At 46.6% G+C, this 22277-nt stretch overlaps 1 protein-coding gene and 1 long non-coding RNA gene across 2 annotated transcripts in view; one reads left to right on the top strand and one right to left on the bottom strand.

Annotated features, from left to right (window-relative positions):
• The window catches only part of LOC135386394 (collagen alpha-1(I) chain-like), a 127956-nt gene extending 116241 nt beyond the window's left edge, over positions 1-11715 (bottom strand). Inside the window, exons 1-2 of the mRNA XM_064616308.1 lie at positions 11601-11715; positions 3486-3668 (exon numbers count right to left, since the gene is read on the bottom strand). Coding sequence (XP_064472378.1) covers positions 3486-3668; positions 11601-11703 — 286 coding nt within the window. The 5' untranslated portion in view covers positions 11704-11715. The remainder of the gene's footprint in view (positions 1-3485; positions 3669-11600) is intronic.
• Positions 11716-13775: 2060 nt separating this feature from the next.
• On the top strand, positions 13776-16868 carry LOC135384249 (uncharacterized). The gene is made up of 3 exons (XR_010420305.1): positions 13776-13827; positions 13981-14356; positions 16532-16868. It is a non-coding gene; the product is annotated as an uncharacterized LOC135384249 (long non-coding RNA).
• The last annotated feature ends 5409 nt before the right edge of the window (positions 16869-22277 follow it).

The raw sequence follows: 22277 nt of genomic DNA, 5'->3' as shown, positions 1-22277 counted from the left end.
ATTGCTGACTGATGGGTGCACATGGTTCCTTCGTATGTTCTTCCTTTGAAAAAATAAACGGTGAGTATAATTGCATGTCAATTGCTCGGCTCCCTGTAACAGTTCCCTTTCTCTTTGCAGGGTTTTGATGCCAAAGGTAACTGGCGCATTTTCATCACTATGTACATAGAAAATAAATCCCAATGTGGCAAACATCAGAATCTGTTGCGCATGGTCATTGCTTAAACTGCTCTCATTGCTGCGACTATATATAGAAAGAAACAAAAAAGAAATAAAGATGGGCTCTAGAGACGGGCACAGCACGATAAGGGTACACGGCATATGCCAGTTAAAATAACTGGCCAATGCAGTTCTTTTAACGACCACAGCACAGTAATGCTACACGGCGTATGCCTGTTAAAATTTGCATTTGCCCGTTTTTTTTTACGGTGAAATTTTTTACAGTGTGGGTTACAGTAACACGGCGCTGCGCCTAGCTTGCCACACCCCAGCTACGATCTTCCATATCATCGAGGACTGTGACCGGTACTTGTGTGAACGCTGGGTGCTTCAACGCCAACTTGAACTCCCTGACTATAGGCCATTCAGCTTGTCCAAAGTACTTGGCCCATGGAGCTCCCCTGCGCATCAGTGCCGGGCTCTTCGCGCCCTTTTTGCTTTCATGCAAGCCACTGGACTCCTCGAAGAGCTCTAAACAGAACTCCGACCTGTCGTCGCTTCACTTTCACCATAATTCATCCTCTCATATTAACCACTGTGAAGTGGGGTAGGGTTCAGTGGCTACCACGGGGAAACATCCCATCTCATCATCACTTCTTCATTTATTGTTGTAGTTGTTGTTGTTGCACTATTGCAACACCATGGATTCTGTCCTCGACCTTGACACCTCCGCCGAATAAGCCAAGAGCCAGAAGAAAATTGATTATGTCGGTTTTCCTGGACGTCAAAAGAGCTAACGATACCGTCGGTAACCCCTTTGTGCTGCACGCACCGCAGCAAGCCCAGGCCTCTGACAGAACGTTCTTGTGGCTGGCGGATTTACTGATCGACAGAGCACTCTCTGTTCGCACGCATAAGGGGTCCACGCCGAAGATTGGTTTAGCTCATGGGGTACCACAAGAGAGTGTCTTAAGCCCAATTCTTTTCAATCTGGTAATGGAATGCCTAAAGTCCTGCGTTGGCCGAAGAGTTAAAATTTCCATTTATGCCGACGACATTTGCATTTGGACAATTGGGAAATCAAGGCCAGCCATTCGTCTTCAGCTTTCGCTGGATAGGATTTGGCGGTATCTCACTGAAGCGGGCATGGATATCTGGGCTGAAAAAAACAGCAGCGCTAGCCTTTACTAAGAAGGACATGCGCCAGTGTCAGCTTTGCATTGGTAATCACTCTCTCAGACAAGTTAAACACCACAGATTTCTGGGAGTCATCCTGAACTCCAACCTGTCCTGGAAGAAGCCTGTCGACCATTTAGACACCAAGGCCCACCGGTGGATATCTGTCATCTGTCACTTTGCCGGAGGTAAGTGGGGCATGGATGAGAAGTCCCTTCTGGCCCTCCATCACGCTTTTATTCGTGGCACACTTGTGTACAGCCTCCCTGTCCTGCATGGCGTCTCCCCGTCTCAAGAACAGCGACTTCGGTGTATACTTGCACGAAGCCTGAGGATATGTCTTGGTGTTCTGAGAGCCGCGGAAACTCGAATGGTGATAGCCGAAGCCCGTGAGCTACCGATAGAAATCCTACGGCAGATGCAAACCATTCGCCATTACATGCGCCTCAGAACGCACCACCGTCGTCATCCCCCTTCAGCAAAAATTTATCGGCGAAGCCAAAGTGTGGTCTTCAAGTGTCTAGTGAAAGTGAGGCCCAAGCTTCCTTCGTTCACAATCCACCCAACAGTTCCCACAACCCCTCCGTGATCGCTTGCGCTCCCCTCACTCTCCCAATCTGTCCCTGGCCTCAAGATTCTAAAGCATCAAGTGCCACCTTTAGTTCTTCAACAGTTGGCAGCGGACATGATGTACCTTAAATATCCTGACCACACTGCCGTCTTCACTGATGGATCTTCCACATGGGATGGTTCGTCGCGTGCTTCTGTGGCCCCATCTAATCAGTCGCACGTGGATATCGTCTGTCACATCGTACGTCATCAACGTCGGCGGAGCTGTATGCCTTCTACTCTTTCTGCAGAAGATCTCCCAACTTCCTTCGCATGCCTGGGTGGTCTACACCGGTTCACGGGCTGCTCTGCAATGTGTGGCAACCATGGTGCTTCGTGGGTCGCTAGCCTCCATCGTAGTAGACATTCTCCACCAAGTGCAGCGTCTGCATGATGAAGGTCATCATATATCCCTGCAGTGGATTCCAAGTCACTGCGGTCTAAGAGGAAATGAGGAGGCTGACAGAGCAGCAACGGCTGCCCACGAGTCCCCGACAGCCGTCCCCATTGTGCTGTCGAGAGATGACAGAAGAGCCCTACTAACTGCATGGTTTCAACCCTTGGCTCTGCAGCAATGGCGCCGGGACATCACGGCTCAATCTCTCATGTATTCAGTAAACCCAAATTTGACGTTTTCTTTCCCTGCCCGTCTATTACGTCATTTTACCTCCCTCCCACGTAGACTCCAGCTCAATGCGGCGTTCACTCCGCAATTCAAGTGCATGATCGGATGCTGTGACAGGGGCCTCTGTTCCACCTGCGGTGTCGTGGCGACCGCCCAGCACATTCTTATGGAATGTGCACTCTACTGCCCGCAAAGGCGGATATTGCGTGATGAGCTTAGCCGTATCAGCAAGAGGCCGCTCACCTTAGCTGCACTCATTGGCCCTTATGAAGATCCTGTACTCCATCGTCGGGTTCTTCACCTGTTTATGGACTTCCTGTCGTCCACTGGATTGCTCCAGACGCTTTAGTTCTTCCTTCATCATCTTCACATAATCTTCCACGTGCAATGGGGTAGTGTACCGCTCCACCGCGGTGAAACACCCCATCTGATCGTCATGGCTTTGAGTTCGGCACTGCATCATGCCGCATCACGGGCCCGTCTTCGTAACGGTAATGTGGCGAAAGTGAAATACGGCCCATTAGCCAGTGGAGGATGGGGCAGCCAGGGTACGGGCTGAACACCGCACCTCTCCCCACCGAAACATGGAAAATATTCGATTCCAACCAGAATTTTTGTGAAAGACGACCCAACGCCGTCCCGAAACCAGCAAAACCACCCATGAAAAAAGAAGTAACCTCTCGCACTCGAAAATATGGTAAATGTGCACTTTTCATGCACTTTCATGCGAAATATGCTACAACGTGCAAACCATGCATTTATATGCACCATAGCACACTTTTTTCCACAGCAAGACCAAAAGTGGTTTTTCATTGTCCAGATCGGAAACCATATCGAGAAAGACAATCCGGGCTCTTAATCACACACATCCTCCTAACAGAAAACATGAAGGGATTGTGACATGAACTAACATTACCTGGGCAGACGGGACAGCATTTTCCGAGGGGAATATATTTCTGTGTCTTGCATTCAATCTCCTGGCACTCTTCTGTGTCACAGACAGCACTACCGGAGAGACATCGACAGGTGGTGCAGCTGTCCGGATTCCACTCGTCACCATCTTCGTATTTCTTCCCTTCAAACGTGCAGCTCGTCTCTCCTGAAAGTTTATCCAACAGCTCAGCAATATAACAGGAATTTCTTGCAGCATCGCAACGTTATATAGAGAGTTACATTTTTGTTCAAAACAGAAAGTGATGGCGTCACAGCCGCTGGGGTACAGGTACAGACAGACATGCTATCCGCGATGGTTCCAGTAATTTTCATATCTGTGAATCTATGTCTGTTCACTCACTTCCTCGTGAGATATGAGTAAATGCAAAGTTGGTTCAGCATGTCACGCAACATTCAGAAACAATGTTCATATTGTGTTCGTGTTTGATGCACTTAACAACACACTGTATATTTGTGGTTTGTAAAAGGCTATCCCAGAAAACAAAGAACCTTATGTGACAGAAGCAGCCAACGCTTCGACGTTTTCTTGTTTATGGTTCACTCCATCGTATTGCCGACCAGGCACCAAAACAGCCGAGGAGAAGAGAAAGGGCCCTGCGACTAGTAGAGGTGCATGTGCGGCGAAGAGTATGCTGTCGGCGGCGGCGCATCGCATATTGTGTATGCTTCGGTCCGCGCGGCTCTTTCGCCTTTCTCCATTACGCATAGAAATCTCAAAGTGCCACTCCGGACTCGGAAAACAGCGCTCATTTTATTTAATACATAAAAAGAAGGCACCTCAAGGATTCTATACGCGAAATTTCAATCCTGGGTACGAACGCTATGCACTTGTGTCCATTTTTAAAGATCTGCTGAGCCTCTACAAGTTTCGATGACGCAAGGAGCGGGAGACCAAATCATAAGCCCACAAATTGCAATGGAGAGGGCACTAGTCTACTAGCAACGACGCCGGCGTCCGAGAGGGTCACAGCTCGCTGGCGGCAAGGAGTCAGTGTTGCCAAGTTTGGGCGAAAGTGACTAAATTTAGCGGATTCTCTCTTTCTTTGCCATCTTAGAACAGCTGAGTCACAAGCAATGTCCACTGCGACGTTCCTGTGTTATGAATCTTCCATACCTGCGCAATTTGCAGATGCCGCACCAGTCAGTGATCCCGCCATGGATATGGACTTCTTGTTGGCTGAACTAATGAACGCCCTTCATCTCTCTCGAGCCCGGTCTTCTCTTGGGCCGGACGACATATCATATCTGGCGTTCCGTAACCTGGACGTGCAGTCACGGAGTTTTCTTCTGTCAGCATTGAATGCCAGCATAGTGGAGGGAAGGTAAACTGCCCGAAGCCTAGAAATGCACACGCGTTGGTCCCTTGCTGAAACCAGGCAAAGTCCCTTCGCAATTGTCCTCATTTAGACCAGTGAACCTAACCAGTTGTGTCGGAAAGGTGTTGGAGCGCATGTTCACAGACTTGAATGGTGGCTCGAGAAGAGATCCTTCTTTCCCCAAGAAATGTCTGGTTTTCGTCGGCATCGCTCGGCGCTGGATTCCGTTATGGACGTCCGCAGCACAGGAAGCAATGGCTGGCAAAAGGATAATGGTGGCTGTATTCCTCGACGTGAAACGGGTGTATATACAGTCAGTCGCATTTTCATCCTTTATATGCTTACTTGTGCTTCTTTGCCATCAAGGACCATGCGTTGGATCACGGATTTCCTTTGCGGTAGGACACTGTTTATCTGCAGAGCTGAGGGAGATACCCCGCACGTTTAATCAGACTACGGGATACCACAGGAAAGTGTGCTTAGCCCGCTTCTCTTCAAGGTAGTTATCGCTGGTCTTAAAAACTGCATAGGAAGGAAAGTATATTGCTCTGTTCATGCTGACGTCATCTGCACTTGGACCACCGGGAAATCTCGCCCAGCCATTCAGCGACGCATGCAGTCAACCCTCAACACCGCTGATGGCAGGCTTGGATATCTCGTGAGAGAAGACAGACGTCATCACCTTCACGCAAAAGAACATGCTTCCATGTCGTCTTTCTGTGGCAAGGAAACAGCTCCAGTACTCCACCTCATGCAAGTCATTCTGTGTCTTGGGTGTAACGTTGGGCTCTAGACTCTCGTGGAGAAGACCTATAGGCTCGTTCGGCTCGGCTAGGGGGTGCTCCTGTTTACCGCCGTCCAGAGTCGTATATTAAAACCAGAGCCGTATACGGCTCTGCCGCCGTCAACACCACTATAGTGGTGATAGCATTTCATAAGTAACGCGTTCTCTAATCATGCACACGGCATGCGCTGTGTACGGGTAATCAAGCGCTGTCGCGTCAAAGAAACTGAATATTTTTTCCCCTATCGTAAGTTCTAGGGAGGGAAACCAACTATACGACGGCACTTTATCGCCGCATAACAAGATATTAATGGACAGGCTTGTGAGGATGTCTCGCAGGTGCCGTAGATCTTTTAGCTCTGAGTGAACCCTAAATGAAGAATGAGGGCTGGGTGTATACAGTTGTGTATCTCCGGTGTGAATCATCGGGAGGTTATGAGAACCCGTGCAATAGCGATTAATGAAATGAATCGAGCGAGCACTATGACCATTGGTCAGCAGCGTGTAGTCGGCTCTCTATGAGCGCCACAACCTCCATTGTATTTTTTCTTACATCAAACCGAATAATAGAATAGCATAGAAATAGAAAGAAAAAAATGGAAACGTGCCAAACCGAATCAACCACTTTCACATATTCGTGACTGGTTCAAAAGAGACGAATACGGGCGTCATAACTGCATCGGCACGGAAACTTCGAAATGTCCTTGCGGTTGAAATTTGGCCCTAAAAGAAGTTTTCTCGTCGCGGTGTGTAAACCGGAGCGCGCCGTTCCGGAATATATACTCGTGTACATAGTCCGAACACTGATCAGATTAATCTGACGTGGCTGCTTATGGATATCGTGGTATGTCTATCATACACGTGAGAGATTTCAAACATATAACATATAAACATATAAATATGGTAGCCGTCGGAGATTTCAACTTGGTCTTGACGGTTAATGAGAACTGCCAATTTCTAAACTTCATGAGAGATATGCTTGAAGTACAATTTTTCTCGTATCATCGAAAGAACCAGCGGCTGCCGGTGAATCCTGTATAGATATGACCTTTTTGAGACATTTGGAAGAATTCACATGCACTCGCGACATCGCATACTTCTCTAAGAGTTCATTCCACCTATATCTGTAAAACCTGTAACTAAGAATAACGAAACAAAACACATGTATAATACACAATACTAATTGTTTTGCAAGATGTTTATGATAGAATATCATAACCGCAGGCGAAATCCCTGACGAATGAAGTCTGAGTGTAGGACACGAAGAAACTATGCTCCGGTGGTTTTTCTTTTTCATTTTGTTTTGCGGTTTCTGCGTTTTGATAACGTGACCTCGGCCTGCCCATTCTCGGAAATTCGGGAACAACCGGAATGTTGTGCAGAGCACACGATCACATGGACTCGCGTTCTTCGCCCAAAGAATTTACTTGAAAACTTTTCCTCTGCGTGCCACCAGGGAAGAAAGGCGGCGCCAGCGGCGCTCGGCCAAACTCCAGCCGAATATCCCTATAGCGGGACTCGAGTGAGTGAGTGAATGAATGAAAAATAAAAATAAAAAAAGGAGAAAATTGGCACCAGCAACGTTGAAGCCGGCTACTCCATACCGCCTACGGCGCCTCCACGCCGGCTACGTCAACAACTCAGGAAATATACGACTCGACTGGACTCGACATAGCGGGACCCAAGGTGAAACTCTCTAGGGGGACTGCTGTAGTGCGACACGTTGCTGACCTCACGTGGGGCTGCGATCTCTCTTGGCCATTCATAGAGCCCTGGTACGTGGTCCGCTCCTAATACAGTGTGCCACACGGGATCTTGCCATTCTCAGAGTCCAGGCTTCAGTGTCTTCTGGCACGTAGCCTTCGTGTGTGTCTGGGCGTGCCGGGACCAGCGGATACTTGCTTGGTCATAGCAGAAGCGAGAGAGATTTTATCCAGCGATTTAATGAGACGAGCCGTCATTATCTCCGTTCGTTTGCCCATCACCGGCGGCATCCTTTATTGCTGAAGCTTTCCCGCAGCAGAAATAACAAGTTCCGGTGCACATGTTCCCGGCTCGAGGGCCTCACAGAGGTGTGCAACGCCACATCTGGGGAATGTGCGTCCTGGTCCGACTTCTAAGGGAACATAACCTGAACCAATTCCCAGAATTGCGGGAACTCGCCACCCTCCATTGAAGCTATGCATTTCGTCTCCTTTCCATAGAATATCCACTCAGAAGAACACTGGATCTCTTTTCGTACTACAAAAGAATGCAGATGCAAACCTCGGATACAACTCCAGCACAAAGCACATCTTTAAACTTTTATCCCTGACCCTAATCAACGTGACAGAATTGTATAAATGTCGGTTAATTATAGCGTATAACCGTATGCATTCTAAAAAAACGTAAGTTTCGACAATCTGATCAGCCTAATGAAAAATGAATAGGTACATTACTGGCACTATCCTTCGACTTGGCACGATCAGCGTCCACGAACACACATGGGACACAGGAATAGCCCCCATGTGAAAGATGAAGAAAATATCTTCCCGGAACAGCACCGCAAGCGGTACTGCCCCGACGACCTTGTTATCGGCCGCGCGTTCAAAGACACGGCCCACCCAGGGGCGGACCGCGCTTCTCCAAATATGAAGGACCGGCATTTCGCCTGACTCCACCGCGAAAGATCAATACGCGGATTTGAAGGGAGACTAGAGCATATGAACTGCCTACATTATTGAATACATATGTACATGTCGATTTCTTAACATCAAAGCCACTCTACAGAAGCACGAGCCCCTCCTCCAAAGCAGTGATCGACTTAGCAATATATTCACCCATCCAATACAGGTGACATACCGACGCGCAAAAAACATAGCAGGCTCCTTGGTCAATGCCAAAAGCAGCAAAACGAGCACCCAGTACACTGGAACACGACCCTGCAACCTCCCGCGCTGCAAACATGCAAGCACGTTCAACGCGCTAACTCCATCAAAAGCACTGCGAGCAATTACACCCACCCCGTTAACCACGCATTCACATGCACAAGCTCCAATGTCATATACTGCATTGAATGCGGCGACTGCTCTATGCAATACATTGGTGAAACCGGCCAACAAATGAACAACCGCCTTACCGGACACAGAACCGTGGACACGTCCAACGAACTCCCCAAAGCTGTCGCCGAACACTTTAACGTTCCTGGTCACAATTTTGACAACATAAACTATATATTCTAGAAAACGGGTTTAGATCCACACGTGACAGACGTGATAGGGAGTCTTATCTCATATACAAGTTCAACGCTCTTCACCCGTCTGGTATCAACAAATCACAAGGCACCCTAGCAACACTTCACAAATAAAATCTGCTTTTCCCTTCTATCCTCATTATCATCTGTTATGTTCTGCATGGCCACTGCTTTTTGCTTTCTTTATTGCATGCCACAACTTTGATATTATAAAAATAAAAAAAGAATACTTTGCTCGCTCTGGAATTTTCCCCACGTAACTACTAACCTCCTTATCTTTCGCTATTGACAGAATGGCGTAAATGCAGGCTAGCTGGGGGATAAATTCCATGATAGGCAAGCCTGAGCGATGGGCAAGACACGTAAACAAACACAAGCAGTGTTTGTTTACGTGTCTTGCCCATCGCTCAGGCTTGCCTATCATGGAATTATCTTTCGCTATGTTTGCCAATCCTTACCTGTTGTCCCCTTTCGTCCACGTATTCGTGAACCTCCCATTTTTCTGTAACCGGTCTGGAGCCAAGATCACTCCGTTCACATAATCCCCTCCACACTCTAACAAAGCGGCCATTTACTCCGGCCGTAGAGGCCCGTGTGGACCCTTTCTTCCCTCCGGGTTGTTGCCCCACAATTCGCATGAACCTTTAACACGTCACACCTAACCCTTTAAATACCCTGCCAATGATGAGGACGGTGCCCAGAAGAAGAACAGACTCTGTTCGAAATATCGGCGGCTCCTGTCCTGAGGCAACTCCCTAAGGATCAATAAGGACCTTCTCTTTGCTGATGACTATATGCTCTTTTTTCTTTTCTTTTTTCTTTTCACGTGGGCCAGATTAGTGTACACATATTCATGCCTTATACTTTGTCAGTTGTGTATCTACATGTACGTGTTGTCGACAGGGTGTCGAACCGAACCCGAACCGAAAACCGTATCGTTATTTTTGCCGGAACCGAACCCGAACCGAACTTTTCATGACACCGTTGAACCCGAACCGGAGCAGAACCGGAAAAAATAATAGCGGTAACCGGTTCGAAACGAAACGGACAAAAAAAAAAGGAAAAGAAAAAGGTCTGTTCGGAGTTCGAAAAAAAAAAGTCAGCATAAGAGTTCCTCTCAATCCCCGAACAATGGCACCATCATCACGCGTCCATATAATGGATTTCGGAAATTTTCACATAGCAGTGAAACGAGGACGTATAGTAAGTACACTTTCAGCGTCTTTTTAACACGTTGAAGCGCAGCTGTCCTTGTCCGCGGCTAGCGCCCTACGCGCGCGCTGCGGTGTCTACCCTTCAGAGACGAGGCGCCACGCGGACGAATGAAACAGGGATGGAGTAGGCCAGTTATGTAGCTCTATAGGACTTTCCCTTTCCACTTGAGAAGTAAAACTTAAACAAGTCAGAAGCGGAGAAGGAACGTACGCAGAACGGTGCCTGTTTGATTGGTTGTGGTTTGAAAAGTAAATGCAGTTCTGCTTATTGGTAGCGAAATTTTGTCGTCACACATTGCCTTTGTGTTGTTGATCTAGTACACTGCTGCATACTCGGACAGAGTAAGGGTGGCAGGATTATTTTCGACATGCTTCAGTACGGTTTCAGATCGATTCACACTGCGAATGAAGTGCGCCGACAAATACCGTCGTCTATGTAACGCTATCCATCTTATTAGGCTTCCTTTAAGTGTATCTTGCTGGCACTGTGCGTGTGAAAAAAATAGATTTTGGGAACAGAAAGTAGTAGGACTACACCGCAGCGTGGACTCTATATGCAATAAATGTTCATCCATTTCTCCTTTCTCTCGCTAACCGTTAAGAACGTCAATGCAGACAACAGCAGTAAGCTTAATAGCTTCCTGATAAAAGCAGTTTTATGGAACATATAAAATGGAAGCGTTGAAGCGGTTCGCGAACCGGTTCGATTTCTAGCGTGGCCGAACCGGAACTGAACCTGTATTTTTTAGGGTTGGACACCCTGGTTGCAACCGTGCTGAGGAAGAAGGGACTCGTCAAGTCGCCTTTTCCCCCACACCTTGGGTTTACAGTTGTAAACAAAATGAATAAACGAAATGGAACTGCAGTATATCTCAGTTTGTCTACTGCTCATCGAACAGTTTTTCGCCACTCTAAAAAATGTTGGCACAGATGCATAAGTTTTTTAAAAGCTCCTTTCCGTGATTGTCGTCCTCATATGCGGATCCAACTCATCCTTTTGTTCAAGACCATGTCAATAGCGAATCGACGAGACAAAGAGTATATTGGGCACGAAAAGTCCCCCCACCCCCGAGAGCATTTATGAGTTTAGGGAGCTGTGACGCATTATTTTGTAGCCGACAGAAAGCTGAAACGGGCATTCCCACAAAGTCCTCTCAGGTTTACATTTACCATTTGTACAATAAATCTAAAAGGTATCACACAATGGACGATACCGATAAGGCATTTTATTTGGCCAAGTGAACAATATGTGTATTCCACGGTAGTAAATCGTTTCTCTTTGAAGAACTGTTTGTTGTGCCACATTAAAGTATCTTCCAACTCAGGAATTGTGCTCAAGACTACCTATCTATACTACAATACCCGAATTCTGGTGGTTACTCGCTGGCGGATCACTCGGCAATAGATTGAGGCACATCTTGGTAATAAAGTAACTTCACAGCACCAATGTGTTCCCTCTAAATAAAATAATCTGAGATCTACTACTTGAGATAATTTACAGCAATGTCTGTCGAAGTAAATGGTGGCTCACCGTCACCGGTAACGTAGTCGTAGTCAACTTGTGGCCGAGCCGCAGCATCCACAGCGAGAAGCGAGGAACAGCAGATGCAAGCGAAGAACAGCAACAGCGTCATCGCTGCCCCGGGGCAGAGATACTGAAATATGTCGTGTGCTCCGTCGTTTTGAGGCGGCCATTGAGGTCGCTGCCTCTCCCCCTCAATAGCTTCAGCATGTCGCGCGATGACAACCCATCCCGGACGCTGCAAGGCGCTTTGTGAAAGGCGACGCAATTTAAAACAACGGCAAATTGTACTTTATTTGGCGAGTTACGCTGCATGTGTAGTCAATGTTTAGAGTCCAGTAATCTTACACCCTAAAAAAAAAAAAAAAAAAAAAAAACTCTGACGTTACACTTCCGAGACTCGCTTATACTTCACACTTCTTAGAGTGTAAAGGGAAACTTTTCTTCTGCACTTGCCTCGTGCACCTTACTCTTCTTTTACATTGATTGGGCTAATTTATGTCGAGAATGTTCTTAACTGTACGGTGCATTTCGCAGTATTTACACGTTAAATAACAGCAAACGTAGCACAAAACGTTCCTTCAGAACCGAGCGAAAAAGATTTCCCGTTAAAGCAGGTACTTTTTAAAAGCTCTAGCATCATATGGCATGTGGGACTGTGTCAACAAAGTCGAAGCTGTCAAATCCCCGGTGAATGCTAAGCAACACCGGGAGCCTAAGCCACTAGATGTATAACAATTAGTATCCTATATGACGCAGGTAGTCCTGACAAAGACGCTTCAGGCGTGCTTGCAAGTGGACGACCCTAACCCTCTCATTGGTGGATTTCTTAGACCTATTTGAAGCAACTTAGAAAGTTAGAAGCAAGTTCAGCTAACATAAAAAAGTCAAGTATGTGAGCGCCATGAACGCGAAATAAAATCACAATATAAGTGTGGTAACAGAGGCGGTGAGCAATTGTCCGGCTTCAACGGTTCTGTAGTGAGCAATTTTCATGCGACAGCAGCGACTGTCCGCGCCTCAGCATTCTACTGGAAGTGGGTCTTAGCATTCTACTGGAAGTTTTAAAACTGGGTTGGGTTACTCGATGATGTCAGTACCTGCTTTTCAAAACTAGGTCGAGTCAACCAGCCAGTTACATGATGGAAAGCAATTGTTCTGAGGCTGGAACATATAAAGGGACAAACACAACAGAGGCCTCAAGGTACCTAGGGGCATGACTCTGTCAACTCAGCTTCCCAAGGTCGGCAGGGATTGGTAAGATCGAGTAGGGACATCACTCGAGCTGCATCTCCTCTTTTTCGGGGGGCTCGGAAACGAAGCTGGGCGAGCGTACCACAGGAATAGTTTTCTCTCTTGTTTCTTTTTTTTACTTATTTCAGGGGTACAAAGTTTGGGGTAGTTTGTATAGAAAGAGGTCCCATACTAGATAGCTAATTCCAAGCGAGTTCCAATAGCTAATCCCTGCAGGAAGGACCAATGTCGGTGGATGGCCCACACCATTCGAAAGCAAGAAGTTGGCACAGTTGTTTCAATGCAGCGTTTTGTCTCTTGGGTTTCGAAAGTGAAGCGAAGCGAGATTCACTTCCGCAGTTGTCAAAGTACGCTTTATTATTTTTGTTCCTGGCTCAGGCGTCCATTTTGTATTTTGCATACGTGTTTTATATTCCACGTGCATAAGTTATGTAGTCATCTGCATCATTATCATATGCAGTCATCATCACCTCTATGGCTGAGGTTTTGTGTTGCACTAACATAACATTACATATTTAGACGTAATTTCTTGCAATGTTTTATTTTTGCCTTCTAATTATTTTGGGACTCATTTCATTACTAGACTTTGGTAAATATACGATGCTGTTGTGACAAGATAGCAAGAATCCAATCCAAGATCCCCGTGAGAGACACATGGCGACGTTCACCCGATTCTCTATCGCTAAGAAATTTCCTGTTAGCGGTGGTATGTGCTCGTGTCAAGCACAAGTTTGCCTGTTGGAGCTTGATATCGAGGCGGCTTTTGAGAGATAGATCGAGGGACAGCTGCTTGTTTACGTTGACGACTGTAATGCTCGACGATGCACCTTGATTTGGCCGACAACGACGACGACGATATGACGCGTGATTTCGCTCAAATGACCACGCTCGCTCTCAGTCTGTTCGACGGAGTGGCATTGGCATCGTGAAGCAAGATGGCAGCTGCTTCCATCAGCAAGTGGAAAGTTGAGTTTGAGTTCTAGTGAGTGGGATTGCCATATATGTTGACTGTTTCTAACAATGTAAGTTGTTGGACGTAACGACGTTTTGAATTGGGCATTTCACACGCTTCAACGTCCAATCGTGCCGTGTTGCTTGCGGCAACACGGGTACCTACCATTTTCTGCATTTTCAGGACTGTACCAGCTGTGTTCAAGTGCAGAGGACAGGACTATCGCACACCTGTTCGGAATTGGCCGTTCAACTGTGAACGCGATTTTCAAGGACTTGTGCCGTGCCGTCATCCTTTAGAAGCGATAAAACCCCCGTGCCGGGGAACAAGTCAAAAGACGACACAACACACAGGCACAGTCATCCTTCACCTTGAACGGCAATGGATCTCCATGGAGCGTCGTTGGAGTTCTACGCCGTCACTGGCTTCCCTCATGCTGTCGATACTCTTGACGGTTGCCACTCCCATCCACCGAAGCTCCACGCCACAGACTACCATAACCACAACAAATGCTATATTTATTTTTCTTTGTTAATTTCCTCATCAGCTCTGACTAGAGGTGCGTTATGCTTTATGAGTAGAGATCAGCGTATGAAAATTCGTAACCGCACCCGCGGGAGCACCACTCGCATCCACAGCAATGTCATTGGAGCAGGAGGAATCTTTATTTGCAACAGTAGAATTGCGTACAGTGTAATTAACAGGATTGCTAGGTCAGGCCTGTGGTGCAATCCGCAGTCAGCAAGTCAGTAGGCCATAACAACAAAATAAAGTTACATCAACATAACATGAAATTACAAGTACAATTCCAACACATAGAAATAACCTTTAAGGAAAGTACGACATGCAGCATGGGGTAGGAGACCATTTAAACGATTTGTTATTGCATTTTGTACATGAGATATGGCTTAAGTTTTGTTTTGATGACAGTATAATTGGGTTCTCGCCTTATCGTTATAGGTAAGGTGTTCCATTCCTTTTCACCGTAATACTCTATGGTAAATTTGCCGTAGTTCGTACGCGGGACAGGGAGCTTGACCATCCATTCGAATTGGTGCAACCCGTATCCCCACCCGCACATACCGAAGCGTACCCGCATACACGCCTATGTACCTGCAGCCCAATGCGTACGCGTGTTTCAGTTATACCAGATGATCGTCACAGCACGAAATGATTTATTCATGCTGGGGACACCGTTCGTTAGCGAGCCACTTTTCCAACGGTGGCGATTGCTGACATGCAATTGTTGCCAGCTTACTAACGCGAAGACCAAAATTGGCCCTATCTGGCAAAGAGTGACAACTTTATTTTGAGATGATAAACCCAAGGGCGATACGGGCGATACTCTACCACATTCTTCATTGCCTACACTATTAACCTGTGGCGGCCCGTGGAAGACGGCGACGACGCGCCTCTGCTGCCGCGTGCTACTGCGCCTGGCAGCCAGTTCTATACCGGCACCGTCCTAGCTTGAGGCCACGTCCATCTGCCCGCTGGGACATTCCATCATCGCCGGTCAGGACCGGTCGGTCGGCCGGCCGGTCGGGTAGAGGAACACCACCTCCTCTATATTTGGTGACTCGGACAACCAACATCATATTCGGTGTAATTCGACCATTCATCATCCTATCTTTTTTCCCGGCAAACCAGCAGCGAACCACCTTCTGGCAGGCAAGTCGCATCGGGACCCCAGTTCCACCGGGGACCCGTTGGGAGACCACAGCAAGTTCAGTTTCCGGCGTCCACCTGCTTCATGATGGTCCTCCTCGGCACTTTTCTGGCGACAACCAGCATACACGTCCTTGTACCGGTCGCGGTACTGTCGCCCACTCAGCAACAATCACTCAACAATTACTCAACGCAATAGGCAACCACTCAAGCACCCAACCACTCAACCAATCGGCATTCACATCTCATCACTGGAACCCGCCTGGATCGCGGCGCTCTTGTTCCCGCCATCCCGCTGCTGCTGCATCAACAGCCACAGTCACAAGCCGTGTGTCCAGTCGTCCACCATCCACGAGTCGTGTTCATTCTCCTCTTCATGGTATTGACGCGGACCTGAACCGCATGCACCGCTCCGCGTCTGATGGGGGGAGTGATGTGCCAGCCCGTGGAAGACGACGACTACGCACCTCTGCTGCCGCGCGCTACTGCGCATGGCAGCCAGTTCTACCGGCACCGTCCTAGCGTGAGGCCACGCACATCTGCTTGCTGGGACATTCCATCATCGCTGGTCCGGACTCGTGTAGAGAAACATCACCTCCTCTACAAACCTTCCCGAACCGCCGGGTCTCTTAATCAGCTGAACTCCGGCCCTCCCTCTCTGGCATAGAACGCAGTTCCAGTACATGACAAAGCTGTCATCATCTCTCACTCCACGGAAGGTCTGGATATGGAACGTCTTGGAAAGTATTTTGGGCCAAGTGTTCGCAATGGACCGGGTCGTACACCGAAACCCGCACCTTACCCGCGACCCGCGATGACACAGAAATGTGTACCCACGACGAACCAACTTGCGCTGGCACCCGCGGGTATACCCGCAGCTCACCCATCTTTATTTATAAGGGGAACAGATATATAAGCTGGGTACGCAATGAATGAACGAGAGATTTGCGTTTTACTACTGGCTCAATGTGCTCTTTGCCACTCTTCTTTTCTATCTGCATGCTGTAGAGAAAGCTGCTCCCTACATAATGTGCATTGCACTTTCATTGTTTCTTTCTCTATACAGGTACAGTATGATACCTTTAGCGCTGTAGACCATCAGTACAAATTCAAGGACACCAACATCGGAAGTTCTAGAAGATGAACACGTCTACGGGATGACTTGGTGCTTTGGTCGACGGCGACCACTTCCGGTCACCTGTAGTCACTATAGAGGGAATCGTCATCCCGCCTCTCACATTAAACTTGTTGAAGCCGTTTACTAATGTATACCGAGTGCAACACCGCAAGCGGCTTCTAATTATAATGCTTATGGGAGGCTCAAGGCCGGTATTAGACATGTGATGAAGAGGACAGAGTGCATCCAGCAAACTGCGTGCACATTGCACAACATAAGTGGGAACAAGAAGTGCGCGCACATGACAATCAGCTATCTCGTAGTACTGAGGTATACGATAATGATGGACAGGCAGTAAGGAACCACCAGTTCCGTCCAACCTTTCTGTCCGTTAATTTTATTTCTCTTCTCTGCAACACACCCTGCAAATGTGAATAAACTGTTTTGCATTCTGTTAGTGTCCAGCAGATGCAGAGGTGGGGAGTAATGCGTTACAAAGTAATGCGGCAATGACTAATGGTAATGTGGGAACAGGTAATGAGTAATGAGGAATTACTCATTACTTGGGACTGAATGTTCTGTCTAAAGCAAGTTGTTAAAATTTGTGAAGGCATGGAAAATCCCTGGTTTTCCCATACCGTCTTTAACAACGACCAGGAGCAGAAGCAAGTGCTCTCCGGTAGGAGAACATGTGTCCAGATTGCGTCATCACGATGAAAGATGAAAGTCACTGAAAAGGTTAGCCAGCAGCAGGACTCGAACCCACATCTTCCAGGAGATGTGGGTTCGAGTCCTACAGCTGGCTAACCTTTTCAGTGACTTTCATCTTTCATCGTTAATTTCTTAGGCAAATTGAGGCTTTGTATGTATTTGTCCCTTCTATGTTGTTCCAGCCTCAGAACATCAGTTCTGTGTCATCACCCCTTTTCTTCTCTGACGATTTTCTGACCTTCGTTTGCGCCATCAAAACTCCAATCATCATCATCATCATCATCAACTAATTTGGTCAAAGGAGAATGAACGCAAAAAAGAAAAAGATAAAATACACCAGTAACAAGAGATTAGCAGTTTTTGCCTTGTACTGAGCCGCAGCTACCTCTGTACTCTTAAAAGTGAACTTGACCACGTAGCCCGTTCCTAGCCAACTATCATCCCGAGTGACATCGTTTTCTCCCCTGATTTGTTGAAAACGGGAGGCGTGCGTCTTTTTGTGACAATTAACATTTCTGTGTAATTATCACAAAAAGACGTACGCCTCCCGTTTTGAACAAACCAGGGGAGAGAACGATGTCACTGGGGAGGATGGCTGCCTACTTTGGGGGCGCTCCAGCATCTGCGCCAAATTTAGGCAATGCAGATATAGACTGGATATCCGTCGAGAAAGAATCTGAACTGACGGTGTAACGCAGCCACCCTGATGGAAGTCCCTCGCGTTTCTTCTGTTGATTCATGTGATGTGTCCGCGAACACCGATGCTGGAAACATATGTGAAGCATTGTTGCGTAATGTTAACCGTATAGCAGGCGTGGCTCACTCGAAATGGCAAATGGCGAAATATTGCACTAAGGACATGAAAGCTGCAAGTATAAGCAGCCACGTCGCTGATACAACGTTCTTGCATCTCAGAAGAAGCCGAAAAAGCTTCTTTTTAAACGTCATATCACTGCCACAAAGAACTTGAGTGGCCAAGCGCACCTGCTCTGGTGAAGTCGCATCAAAGGCAGATTCCTCTGTCAGGTTTACGCCATTTCCAGGTAAGGTGCACAGAAGATCGAAGAAGATCCCACGCCCATGTTGAATACGTATATTTGAAAGTGAGAAGAGAAAACTGATACAGCCTCTTGATAAAACTAGATTGGGACGCTCCAGAACACAACATTGAGTAAAAGGGGAGAGGCGCAAAACGCACCAGTCCCCAGAATACTCCAGCGGAAAACGCGAAAAACGTCATTGCTTTTAGCAGCCACTTTAGTATATATAAGTACTGAACGTCAGGTCTTTTCGTGCACTGCTAGCACTGCTAACCGCAGGAAATACGCTGGAGCGCAGTCACAAGATATTCCGTAGCGGACTAGAAGAGACGCATTGCAACGCAAAGTCGGGTGTGAAAGCTGAACCGCGAAATTGCGACGAATCTTTTGCTGGGCAGTCTTTTTTTTTCTCTCTCTCTTTTTCATTTAGTTTGTGTGTGTGCGCGTTTTCTTCCACTAGTATGTTCCGCGGGAATACAGGAAACGCGCATTGTATCGTGATAGTATGATGGATGATGTGCAGGTGGATCCATTTCTATGGAATAGCTTTCTTCCTGGGAATAGCTCTCAAAAATCTCGATGCCGTTCCGGGATTCACATCTAGAAATCCCGGGATTGTCAAAACGGCACGGGATTCTGAACCCTATAAAGAGTAGCTACAACCTTTTCGCCATCATGCTACATCGTATTTAGGTGTGTGTTGACGCGAGTCGAAAAAATAATACTATAAACTTTTAGTTATTACAGGTCTTTCTTTCCTCGTGTTTCTTTTTTTTAAATCCGCGCTTTAAGCGCTGCTGACGAGGCCACGCACTCTGTTCACTCAAGCGAGCAGAGTGAGTTTGGCGAACTCACTGGCTATTTAGTCTAAGTTCCGCCGAGTATCACTGAAATATACACGCACGACACAAAGTGCAAGTGTCACTCGTTGAGAATGACACCGTGTGGAAGAGAACCTACTCGACCGGCTAAGGCTTTCTTGTAATTGTAACATAAGACACGGATTGATTCATTTCTAAAAGAAAAAAATGGCGATGTTAGTCCCAAGCCACTCGGGACTGGCTACTCCAGGGCGCGTTATTTAGGGCTCCTTATATGTAAAATAAATGAAGGGAAAAGAGGGCGAAAAGAAAAAGAAGATAGGGAAACTATACAAATCTATACACTTTGAAATGGAATACATGAATGCATCAGCAGAGAACTTGGCGCCAGAGGCAACAGTGCAGAAGAGTTCAAGTGCGAAAATCTCAATGTACAAAAAACAAAGAGCGTCACAGGGCGTGTAAGAGGTCCGTCGAGAGCGTGCATGGCAGGTATGAGCTGATTTCCTGGCCAGCACCCAAGAACCTTTTCGGTGGAGTATCTCAGCGATGATGCACAAGGGTACCTCGGGCAGTCTTAGAGTATGTGACCCACGTCTTCAACTACACAGACCGCAGTTGGGGGATGAAACCTTATCCAGCATAAACAATAGACGGCCGCTGTATGGTACGTCGGCCTGTAGATGAGCAACGTGATTTGTCGAGGAAGCATTTAAAACCGGAGATATGAATCCACCTTGCGCAGGAAGACGTAGAAGAGATACTTCTTCGTCAGTGTTCACTGCACAGACGTCTCGTAAGGGTACCAATTGCTTGGTTCGCGTCCGCTTGGGTAAAATACGTAGGGTGCGTCGGTACTTCCAGACTTGTACGTATATGGAGTATTGTATTGAAAATACTGTATTTTAAATACAATTTGCGGTATTTTGGTACTCTACTCAATGCTTTTTGTTGTGTGTATTTGTACTCTATTTAAAATACATTTTATGGTATTTTCTACTCAATACTCTAATTACCTATTTTGGATCTCCCTCTCAAACTTTCTATGTCTCGTCTTTCCATTATCTTGCTTGTTCAGTGGAAATTTCCTGAGTCCCTCAGACTTGACCCGGATAGTGACTCTAGACCTGGACATTGACCCTTCTTGGAAGTCTCGATTTAGAGATCTTGCCCCGTGTGGACTAATCCTTGGCCCTGACGCGGTGACGCCGAATTCTGACCTCGGGACCTGCTAGAAATTTGCTTACCTTGTTTGTCCTAAATTTGTCATACCTGGCAGGGCTGGGCAAGATACTTCAAAAAAGTATCTTCAATGCCGATACTCGATGCCCTCAAAAATTGTATTTCCGATACCGATACAAGATACAGAACCGAAATTGATTTTCGATACAGATACTCGGTACTGTATCGTCGATACTTCGATACATAACTGAAATCACAATATAATAAAGCTGGTGTTGTGATTCGCGAAGTTTACATCACTGACCAATATAATAAAGCTGGTAATATGATTAGGGAAGTAAAAACATTTATTCGTTATTTCTAGAGCCTTTAGTGTATTTTTATAGCGCACTTTTTCTGACAGGGCTTGAACGTATCCGACTGCACGGATTTAATGAGGCTGCACTGTCTAAGCAGCTAGTCTTGTTAGAACTTTAGGCTGAAGTCATGGGTACGTTGAAACGATCGCATCAATAAGCAGCCTAGCAAAAAACAATTCTTTACGACAATATTCTTCATGCGTACCGGTCTGTGAGCACTTGACTATACATACGAATAAATCTGAAACTTTTTTTCTGCTGCTTTTATCGTTTGGTACTGCAGTACTTACCCGGTATAGCCTCTGACTTTGCCTCTGACTTGATTTTCTTAGTTGGCCGTTGTGAATTGTGAGCTGTAGGACGGGTTACAGTGCTCAAGCTAAGCCGGCGGTTATTCTTGCCGCATGGCAGATGCGGAATCCACACTTCAAGTCAAGTGGACGTGCTCTTGCGCACTGAGGAGGGGGACATCGGGCAGCGCAGTTCCAGAAGCCGTGAGGTTGGTCCTGTGTAAGGCGTTTTCGGCGCGCCCGCCGTAGAAAGAGACGGAAGAGATTCTTCTGGAACCAACTAAAAGCCTTGCGCACCCACGAGCGCGTCCCAGGGCAGGGCCCAGGGCCTCCTCTCCGGGCGACCTTGACGATGGAGCGCGCGCGCGGACGTAAGCTTCGAACGAATTTATGGTAGACATGTCTACGCCGCTGCAGCCTGGCTTGTACTACCGCCTGAGCGAGCGCCGCCGACCCTAAGTCTCACAACAGCCTCAATATTTGCGTCTTTTTTTAGTATCGAGTATCGTTAAAATACACGATACACTAAAAATGTATTTTCGATACCAATACTACGATACTCTCATTTTTGGCACGCGATACCTAATACACAAAATGTATCGAAAGATTGTATCGAAGATACACGTATCTGCGATACTGCCCACCACTGATACCTGGGTAGTAATGTAGAATTAATGTAATGAAATGTAATAATGAATGAAATTACAGTAATGAATTACTTTTTCTGGTAATTTGTAATGCATTACTTTGTCATTATGAAATTTGTAATGTAATTTAATTATATTTGGGCAGTAACTTTAATGACATTACTCATTACTTTTTACAAAAGAATCGAGTGTTCAGTTTAACGGTTTGTGGCATTGGATAATCATTGTTTGCAGGCCCCATCCTCCGGAGTCTTCCTGTTGCCGTGATATATGTGTGTCATCTTCGTCTCTACAGTGTGGAACGATACGTCATACGTGGCACCCTGACATGTAGAAGAGACAAATAGAAGAGTATGATTAAGCTCGCGGTAATGACTTTGTAATGTCATTACTTTTTCATAGTAATGAGTAATGTAATTTAATTAAATTCTAACTGGAGTAATGCATAATTTAATTTAATTAAATTCTAACCGGAGTAATGCTTAATGTAATTTAATTACATTTTAGAAGTAATTTATCCAGTTTATTCATATGACATAGCGGGAACTTGCCGCATTGACCAGTGACCGGAGACTTTTTGCGTTCAAGGATAAATAGTATTTTAATTGTATTTCAAGTACTTTTTGAAGTATTTTGTACTCTATC

The sequence above is a fragment of the Ornithodoros turicata genome, chromosome 2 (assembly GCF_037126465.1).
Source record: "Ornithodoros turicata isolate Travis chromosome 2, ASM3712646v1, whole genome shotgun sequence".
Taxonomy (NCBI): domain Eukaryota; kingdom Metazoa; phylum Arthropoda; class Arachnida; order Ixodida; family Argasidae; genus Ornithodoros; species Ornithodoros turicata.
The sequence above is the reverse complement of the archived record's forward strand: the minus strand, read 5'-3'. Positions and strand labels throughout refer to the sequence as shown.